This window comes from Chrysoperla carnea, chromosome 5, assembly GCF_905475395.1.
Source record: "Chrysoperla carnea chromosome 5, inChrCarn1.1, whole genome shotgun sequence".
In the NCBI taxonomy this organism is placed as follows: Eukaryota; Metazoa; Arthropoda; class Insecta; order Neuroptera; family Chrysopidae; genus Chrysoperla; species Chrysoperla carnea.
Window position 1 is genome coordinate 30,671,411 of NC_058341.1, and position 11,144 is coordinate 30,682,554.

An 11,144-nucleotide genomic window follows, 5' to 3' on the forward strand; every position below is an offset into this window, starting at 1 on the left:
TAACAATTAATTTTCTATTCATTATAAAAATTTGGACGTTAGGCTCGAATTTCAATACAATTATTCTAATGGAAACTAAACATTTAATTATTACAAAAAAATTCATTTGATAGTTTCTAATGTTTACAATTTTAAATCACATATTTTTATAAATATTTATCTAAAGAGGATACAAAAAAGAATTATGATCAATGAAATAATAATTTTCAAATGAAAAATTTCAGCTACATAAAAATTAAGTGGCTGGAGGGGCTTGAAAAGTTTGTCTAGGCGTGGATGGGGGTTTATAGGGACAACCACATAGTTGATCAGCAATACGACTTGCTTCACGCAAACCGCTCAAGAAAGCACCATGTACCGTAGCAGGATAGTTACGGATTGTATGTTCTCCGGCGAAAAAGACACGCCCTTGTCCAGTATTGGATGTTTGTGAATTATTAGGTGAACTAGTACCATTTGAAGCGTTGGGAGCAACAACTGGTGAAGCCAGCAAATCATAATCACTTCCTGAACTACCAACTGCTACAAATGAGTATGATCCACGTGACCATGGATCAGCACGCCATCTAGTTACGACCGTTTCTTTAGGTTGTGGTACTCCTGCATTGCCAAATATGCCTTTTAATACATTAATACAGCGACCTACAATTACATCATCCGATACATTTTCCATAACGGCAGCAGCTTCACCAGCAACTAATGCTAACAATACTGGAGCTTTATATAAATTCCAAAATAAAAATAATTCACCACGTGAAGCAGTTGTACTGCCAACGTGGCCAAACAAATTTGCCGTTGGATTCCAAAATATTTTGTCAAAGCAAAGTATTACTTTATTTAAATTACCAAATCCTAAACGTTGAATAGCTGATGCTTTCCAATCTGGTAACGGTGGCACAAATTGTACTGTATTATCTTGCACTGAATTTAATGCCGTTGCTAATTTTAGAACTCCCAACGGTAGTGTACATAAAACAACGTCCGCTGAAAAATTTAAAAAGAACTATAAAACTAGAAAAGAATTGATAATTATTAACCAATCAAGCCAATAACCAAGATCAAAAGTAAAAAAATTATTCGCAAAAGAGTGTTTTTCGTGCAACAAATGGCTTATAACTACTCTAGAACAGCAAGTTAATTTGACCTACTAGGGTAGTAATCAGTAATTTATCATTACACTGAAATTCATACAGAGCGAGTGATTACAAAAGGCAAAAGTTTTGATAATATGATTTTGATATAATTTAACAATGATTCTCATGCACATTTTATATTCACCTTTATAAGTTAGCGAAGGTCCTGAAGCGTTTCGTGTGTTCGTTGTTAATACTTCAACGCCTTGTTGTCCATAACGGATCTGCCGAACAGCCGTACAAAGTTTAATGTCGAGACCATCAGCCAAAGCCATTGGTACACAGGAATATCCATTTCGTACTGAAACAAAAAATATTTTACTTAAGTTGAAATTACAAAAAATATTTATTATTTTAAAACTGGTTGCTTTTTATTAAATTTTCAATTTATATGTTTAATCGATCGTATTTTGCTACCCTATAAACTTGTATAAATATTTAGTAAAAATGTGTTAAATTGCTTAATAGAGAGGTTCCCAATGATAAAAGAAACAAACCTTTAAACTATGCGGTAGATAATAGGATTATTTAATCACACTCTAAATTTAGTAAATATGTTTGATACAAGTTAAAATACATAGCTAATTCGGTAACTAATAATAATAAGGCTTAGGGCTAGATTCTGGAATTCCAAAGAAACGCCTAATTAAGGCTATTTCTCGAGCGCTTCTGATAAGAAGCGAATCACGCATGCTTAACATCGGCAAGTCTTTCGATATCAGCGTAAGGTTATGTACATTTTCTTACAAACATGCTTTGCTTTCTTTATCACACTTAATAAAATAAATATCATAATAAAAATTTATTTACACATTAATGTCAGCTTAGAGTCAGCATGTCGCATTTATATAAGTAGTAAAATCAACTGTAATGAGACGACAATCTGTTAACGATCTAATTAAAACCCAAGTATAGTAATTATTTTATCTATTAGGTGATTTTATTATATTGATTGAAAAAACGTGACAATAACTTTTATTTAACGTGTTGTTAAAAACATTTACATTTCATCGTTTTATTTATAAATAAATAGGTTTTAAATTCGTTTTTTGTTACAATAATAATACTGAGCACTTTACTTTACAGTATAAGTGAAATAAAACTTATAAAGTAAATATACTATGGCTGGTATATCTACCATTGTACCAACAATAACACTGTTTTTATTTTCAACTCATGTTTTGTATTTTATTTTAATAATGTCCACAAGTCCACCTTTTATTGGTTTTAAGTAAAGTGTCTTTAATTATCTTTCACAAGTCACGAGCGAAACATTCTACTTAGATTATTTTATTTGTGTACTGCTATAAGCAATACCTAAGTTATTTTTTAATTGTTAAAGAATATATGGAAAAATTTTAAACATGGGAGACTAGGTTGTTGCTTTATAAGTGCATTCAGATGATACAGTTTTAATGGTTATTAAATTTTAAGTGGAAAATATTATTAGTTCTTCATACACAATACTTTTCATGGCTTTTGCTATCTCAACACGTTTTACTACTTAACATATGAGAGATAGACTTAACATAGAGACTGTACATTATCATGAGGGACTTTGATTTGTAAAAAGTACACTAACAGTTGAAAGAAATATAAAAATTTGGTTTCATAATAAAAAAAAGGTGGTACGTTTTTTTAAATAGTTTTTCTGGGGCCTACGCTTTCTTTCAACTATTGGTATTGATAATAATTAGCCCAAAATAAGAAAGAAATATCTCAATAATGATTCATCAAGTCTAATTTAAAACTGCATCCATAAAAGATTTTCCCCGATATGGAGCACATCGACCAAATTTTCATGTATGCTGTGCAAATTTCAACAAACTTTAACAAAAGAGCTTTTTGACTTAATAATTTTAACCAGAATTTCCAGTTTTCAACACTTAAATTAAGCACTTTATAAAGACTTTATAAAGAGTTGAGGAAAAAAAACTGTAAAATATTCATTTAGTGTGTAATGATAGGCAATATATATCACAGTAACGTCTATAAAATAGTCTGTTCAAAAATGTTTTTAATTTATCAATATACCAAATAGATATAGTTTTAAAATGTGGAGATAAAATTTTATTACAATCTCGCTTTCAAAGGATTACATCAAAAGCATAATTTAATTTTTCAGCAACGGATAAATTGTTTTTAACTCAAAAATGTGTTTTATCACACCGCTTTTCATGTAATTAATTATCGTATAGCCCAAATTTTATGGGGCGCTCGAAATTTACCGTTTAAAATGGTATTAGTAACATCAGTAAGTTTTTAATAACCTCGTAAAAGCAATCTCTTTCGAATAAAATTTACAATTATCACTCGTTGTACAATATACTGTTAAAAACTTGATCAAATATACCAAATTACAATATTAGTTTCATTAGTATTAGGAAAAATAATTAAACAATACTAATTAGAACGGATTTTAATTATTATAAAATCAATTTGTATAACACTAGTTTTGAATTGTGGTCGCATTTACACAGTTTATAAATACACAAAAATAATTACTAATTATATTTTGTATTGATTATAGAATTGCTGGCCTCGTTATTATATCCAATTTAATTTGGAAAATTTTTACACACTATTAGTTTAGATCGTACGAACAAGCAAAAGACCAATATGGTCAAAAGTGGATAGGTGCAATACTCGCAATACTCTAGAAATTTTCTTAAAATGGGGTGACAACGAAAGTTTTTATCTATTTATTTAATAAAGGTTTAAGTTACAGTAATAACAGGTGATATTATAAATCATTATATTAGTACTATCATTTTCGATTGTCTGTTTTGGTACTATGGAGGAAACAAAAATTGGCGTAAGTTTCGAGGAAAGGTTATGCGATAATAAGTCAAAGGTTAAAGGTGACTGTTTTTGATATTTATAAGATTGAAATTTGAATAGTCTCTTTTAAAGTATCCAAGTTGGAATAGTTCTTCGCATATTAGCATATACTGATCAACTTTTAAAGTACTGTGCATTTTGTTTTATAAAACCTTTGAGCGCCTAGCATTTTAGGATACCTGAGTTGAGTACGACTATTATATTTGAAGCTATGTTTTTAGCCTGGTAGTAAAAAGCTTAAAACTCCGCTTCCTTTTATAATTAAGTAAAAAATAACTTATCTTTGAAAACACATTGGTGTCGCTATATCAACGATTCGTATTGGATACTACCTAGCAGAGATATGTCGGCTGTTGGCGCTTAAAAGATTAAAACGAGTAAATTTTTGTCCGAATCATATCTATTCACATTCTATTTACATTCACTGACCGTTTAAAATATATATTATATGTATAAAATTTAGTAGTATTGATCTAAGCGTCTTAAACTAAAATGTGATACAAATCTGACGTTGCCTGAAAATCATGACTCTTATCTCTCACATGTAGTGACCATTCTGTTTAGTTATAATTTTGCTGATATCAAAATTTGGTTGCTATAATAATGCAGTTTTAGCAACTAGAAGTAACACGTACAATTTATTAAATTTTTAACTTCCGAGTATAGAAAGTGCTTGTAATAATTAATGTTAATGTTAATGTTAATGGGTTCGATTTTTGAAATCGAAATTTTCATTAATTTTCAATGAAGCACAAAAAGAATATTTGCAAAAGTTTTACGGTTTCAAGACGTAGTTAGTTTCAACATAAACTTGGTACTGCCTAAACCTTAATTTTACTTACCATTAATTTTTCAACGGGTCTTTTTCTCTTATATTATATATTTATGTAATAATAATGTGCATTGAAAATATTATTCCTATCATTAGTATTTATAATTATTATAGTAATCAGTATTAATTTTATTTCAATAATTAAAATGCACCTATTTGGATATAGCACAAAATTTTCATTAATGCTGAAATTAGTGAATTATTTTAATGAGGTCCATTGTTTTATAAATTCCATTATATTTATCAACATAAATTTTTGAATAAAATGAAATGTAGGCCAATGGTTTACAAGGTGTGTCATTTTAATCGATACATACAAAAATTTATCTAAAATTTACTAGACAAAAATAATTAAAACTAGTTCAGACAAAAATAATTAAGCTTGAAAAGTGCCATCTTATTTTAAATTGGACCTTAGGGTCACTCAATCGTCAGCTCAGGCTCATAACCGACGAAGGATAGAAGAACACTTAAAAAGAGCAAAGTTGTTCCTTATAAAAAGCTTTCATTGTTTTCCAAAATCAAGTCTGGTCATGGAGAAACTCCAATGTCTTTTTAACTTTTGTCTTCAAAAATCTTTTAAAATTGACATGGAGAGTTATTCGCTCATTTGACGTTCATTGTCCTTGAAATCTTTTGTCTAAGCCATTTTTCTGTGGCTCACAGATATTATGTCAGTAAAATTCAATAATGACTAATTTTTGTTTTTTTTTTCCGAATGTATTCGATTTTCAAAAAAGCTGCGAATAAAAATGTTAGTTTTTTTAAGAACAACTTACTAATTTAAAATGTTCTTCTACCTCTTATCGGATAGAACCTGAGTTGACTATTGAATGGCTAAGTTAAAATTCAAGCTTAAAAAAAGTTCCCCTTGGAACTCTCTTTGAACAAGTTTAGTTACAGCCAGTTTTATGTACCTGAGACATGTTTTTTAACTGTATCGATTAAAATTACTCACCTTGCGTTTCATGAAGTGTATATGCATTTCATAAAATTTACTTGATTCAATAGATATGTTTGTCTACATAATATATATTTTTGCATTTCATGAAAAGTAGCGTGTTAGCGTGCTGTTAGTGAAATTTTCTATCATTTCCTAACGACAATTAAATATGTTAGATCTTTTCATTAAATAATTATTATGTTTTCAAATTCCTGTAAATTTTGGTTGCTGCTCTGTAATCCAGAAGTAATATAAATATAAGAAACAGCACCGACAAAATATAAATGATAATACCGGGGTGAATTCTCAAATTTTCTGCCAATAAACTGGTAATTTTTGTTACGTTGTAAACGGGGAGTTTTATCTAGAATCATATCTAAATATATTGAAAATATCTTATTCCATCTGCAAAGGAAGATACGTTTGGTCGTTTTTTAAATCAACACTTTCCAAAAATTCTGTAAATATAGACATTGAAAGGAAAATCAGACAATAGTAGGTACTTTTTGTGTATCTAAACAATGGAGGATTCCGTAGTAGTTACATTGTGCGACTATGTTTATTGAATACAGCCTTATATTAAAAGTTCTGAACATTTTTACCAAAAGTTTTGATCTGGTCAATACTTTTGCCCATTTTTACAAGCTTTTATCCAACTTGCAACGTTTGCATGTACGCATATCATTACGTAGGTTTGTATGTTTGCTCAGGTTAATTCTGGCAATTTTAAAGTTTTCCTAAATCGATTGAGGAGAAATTTTACCTGTAAATTCAGTTCCGTTGACAAAATATTTTGGAAATTTGTTCCATATCACACGTTTAGTGTTGGGGGTAGAAAAGGGGGAGGGCTTCTACGGCAACGGTAGAAACTGTCTTTGTGAAATTCTCCCTTCCCCCTGATCAGAAAAACTTCGACTTGGATAATTTTTTTCAAAAAACCCTTCGACAAATAAATGTTCAACTGGATTGCTTACAGTGAGCACCCAATATATTACGCTTACTTAATTGCAATGGAAATTCGAAAACAACACAGCTTTGCCTGCAAGTTAAAGTGTCTATATTTCTCTATCAAATAACATACCAAGCTTCTTCTATATTATTCTTGAAAAGCTTAAAAAAGCTTAAGTACCGATATAACAATAATAATAATAATAATGCGATTAAATTTTCATTTATCAGACTCATGAGCTATAAAACTATCCAAATATAGAATACAAATTATAGCTTCCAAAACAGTTCATATCATATACGGAACCCTCATAAAAAAAACATAAAAAAAATTTGTAAGTGAACTAATACAAATAAAAGTACATTAACTTACATACATACAAACTACCATATTTGGAATGTGCATCCATTTAATTACCCACATACATATAAAGATGATGACGATCGTTAAATTGGTAACACAACTGACTTTGTTCAAGAGTGCAATCCAGTTGTATGTATCGTACAATTAGTTTAATAAACAAAGCAAATCCCTTGGGTTTTTACACGTAAACAGTTTTAAAGCGAACTATAATATTCCCCATAAACGAAAATAATTTTAAATAATACCGACTCTAGAAAGCCAAATGAAAAACAGAATGTGAAATTAAAACCGATTTATAGCGTAACTCGTCTGGCCAGAATATCTACCGCAGAGAGATCGTTTTCTATACTTCACGGCGTAAAAACTTGGTTGTGCACCTAAATGGGATAGGAAAGATCATTCGGGCTTGCTTTCCTAAACATCTGGAAATCGATGGTATAATCAACGCTTTCGCGAAAGCTTCAATTAAGAAAAGAACCTTAGTAAAATTATTTAATGTAAAATGTATACTGGCGTTTAATTTGATTTAAAGTTGAAAAAATTTCATCAAAATTGGTTCAGTAGTTTAGATTCGAAATGTGACACTGTGATATGTAAACAAACGCACATTTACTTTTGTAAAACTAGACTGTACAAAATCTTGGTCAGAGCATCATTTCCGTACCCATCACCTGTATTGAGGGCTGGATCCGCGCTTGCTAAGCTAAGTTGAAAAACAACATATTTTATCCAAACATCAAATCCCAGTTGGTTTCATTAAAACCCTGAAGCATAAAATCTAAGGTTTATATCTTTTTCCTACTTCATTAACTATACTACATGTATGTGTCGTATACGTTATTGTCGATCGATCGATCGATCGTAGGTATTTATCATTGTTTTTAATCTTAATAACAAAACCATTAAGTTAAAACTTAAACTTACATACACCAAATATAAATAATCAATTTTAGTAATAATAAAAGTCTACACACAATCATAATTTTTTTTAATAAAGCTGAATTACTTTCTATAAAGATACTGAAGAAAACAAATTAAAATTGGGTGAGAAGTACTCTTCTGACATTCATATGTTGAAGAGAACATACAGTATAGGCGGTTCCGAGGTTACTTAAAATATATCTTTGAAGCCTTCAAACGAGCATACATTTCTTGTGAGCATTTAACCGATCCAGGGTTGCACAACCGTCCGAGGTTTCTCGTACAACTACGAGATTTGTAGTCTGCTGTACGTGATTCGAGGACATCGTCTTCCTCGTACAGTTTTGTACGAGATTCTAGTTTAGGAAATTTTATAGCATGATTTTTATACCATGTATATGAAATATACTAAGATATACTAAGTTTAGTTCCAAGTTTGTAACGCTTAAAAACATTAATACTATGAACAAAATTTTGGTATAGGTGTTCATAAAATCACCTAATTAGGATTATCACGATTACTCAAAAAACGAAAAGAGATATCAAGCTGAAATTTTATAGCGTGCTTAGGACGTAAAAAGTGAGGTCCAGTTCGTAAATGAGCAACATATATCAATTGGGGCTTAGGTCCTTAGAACCCATCTTGTAAACCGTTAGAGATAGAACAAAAGTTTAAACATAAAAATAAACAACTTTTGCTTGAAACATTTTCGTAAACATTGTTTACCCGTGAGAGGGCAAATTGTATAGTATATATTATATGGGATTATTAGTTATATATAAGTGACATGTATGTATGTGTATTGTGACAGGGTTATCATCACTGTCTATACATGGTATTTCAACAATTAACTCAGTCAATGGTTTATTTTCACTTGTTTATGGTAGGAACAATATTATATAACGTAAATAATATCAAATAAATTAATAATTTTAGTAAAATTGTAAACTTTGTTTTCAGCACACCTTTCAGGGAAACCATGCATAAATTATTCTAGAATGACCCTATTTGGATTTTAGAAACGTTACACAAGACTGTTTTTACCAGAAACTCTTCTAAAGAACAGAAATTTTTTGGACTATTATTGATATTTTATCTAACTAATTTAATGTAGTCCGTTTATTTAAGTACAAGTCTTCATATCCATGTAAATGTAGTTTTGTCTGCTTAGCAAACCTGTCTGTCAAAAAATTTACTTTTAACATCGGTCTCACTTGAGTTAGTTATATTTTTTTCCGAAGTAATTTTTAATTTTTATCAGTTTCGTTTGTTTTACTTTCTGAAATTCGTTTAGTACCTACAGAATAATCAATAATACTATCACAATATACGCGTTACCTTTAAACTCAAATAAAAAAACGGTCATAAACATAATTATTTATGTTGTAAATTTTTTTACACTTTTGAAAAATATATTTCATATTTTATAATATATAAGTAAAAATATTTTAACTAATAAAATAACACTTAAAGCAATTTAATATATAAATCGAAAAATAAAAAAAAATTATTAAATTCTTAGTCACTTTTTTTTTTACTCGTTTATATATTGACCAACCGAAATGTGCCAATAACTGTAAATCATATTTTTATTACTACAAAAAAAAAAAAATAAAAATAAAAAACTTCATATTATGGATCCTTCATTTATTTATGATGCTCACACTACAAATTGTCTCCGCGTTTTATTTATAAACTTCTATTTCGAATATTACGAGTATATAAAAATACACTGAAATTCTAGTTAAATGAACTAAAACTTTTAGAATTTTTGTCATGTATAAAAGTACTGATTTCTAACCCGAAAAATGAGCCTGTATTCCGATCTGAACGCCATTTTCATCAATTTTAAGAATGTTAAAATAATATAATACAGAGTAATCAAACAAAATTGTATTAAAATTGTAGTATTGTAGTTATTATTAATATATTCGTTGTTCATTAAAATGTAGCAAAAAGTACCATTTTGGAAATTTTGATAAACTAAGTATGTAATCCCACTAAATTTAGTTCACGCTTTTTAAATTTGTGATCAAAATTAGCCTTGAATAAGATCGGATCTAATTTGCCTTTCTCATTAAGAAAATCGAATTTTTAACCTTATGACGTCATCGAAATTTAATTTTGCTCTATCACATCCAAATTTTATTAAATTTTGATAAGTCAAGAATGTAATCCTACTAGATTTGGGCTATACTTTTCAAATTTGTTGTAAAAATTAACCTAGCTCTAATTGGTTTCAAGAATATGGAGTCCTGGTCCCAGAATTAGGCACATAAGTGATAGCTAGCTAAGAAATGACATCGCAGTTAAAAAGAATGACCCAAAATTAGTGGGTTTCAAAAAAAATTCCAATAATATCGGATCAAATTTGCCTGTGTTATCAAGAAAATAGAATTTTTTAACTTTATGACGTCATCAGAAACAAAAAAAATTTAATTTTGCCTTATCACATCAAAATTTTATCTAATTTTGATAAACCAAGTATGTAATCCTACTAAATTGGGTCCATACTTTTCAAATTTGTGATCAAAATTAACCAAGCTCTAATAGATTTCAAGAATATGGAGTCCTGATCCCGGAATTAGGCACATTAGTGATAGCTACCGAAAAACTGATATCGCAGCTGAAAATAATGACCCAAAATTAGTGGGTTTCAAAAAAAATTCTAATAAAATCTGATCAAATTTGCCTATGTTTTTAACTTCACGACGTATTCAGAATTCAAAAAATTTAATTTTGCTCTATCACAAAACTATGATATTTATAATATTGTAAGTTAATGAGCGCCTTTTACATGATTCTTTACTAACTTTTTGTTTTACGTTTAAAACATATAGGTTTTGCTTTACCCTTCTATTTCCGTTGCGCTGGTGGCGAGTGCGACCTTTACCACGCCCTAGTTAGGAACATGGTAACCACTAGTTCAAATCTGCAAAAATCAAAATTTTTGACAAATAGATATTCATTTTGTAATTTCAATTAGTTATTTTATACATTACACATAATATATTGTATTATAATATTTCCAATCAGTTCCTTCTCATTTTGTGGAATTGAATTATTTTCAAATTCCATTATGAGTTTATGAGCAGCAGTGAGCATGACCATCTTTGCCTTAAAAAAGCTTATTAAAAGGAAATAGTTTTATCTCTGAATTG

At 29.2% G+C, this 11,144-nt stretch overlaps 1 protein-coding gene across 1 annotated transcript; it reads right to left on the reverse strand.

Moving 5' to 3' along the window:
• Positions 1-229: 229 nt before the first annotated feature.
• On the reverse strand, positions 230-1,432 carry LOC123300829 (lysine-specific histone demethylase 1A-like). Its single transcript, XM_044883476.1, has 2 exons — positions 1,279-1,432; positions 230-984 (listed from the first exon to the last, which is right to left on the reverse strand). Exons 1-2 carry the CDS (start codon positions 1,406-1,408, stop codon positions 236-238), a joined length of 879 nt encoding a protein of 292 aa, XP_044739411.1. The 5' UTR covers positions 1,409-1,432; the 3' UTR covers positions 230-235.
• Positions 1,433-11,144: the final 9,712 nt, after the last annotated feature.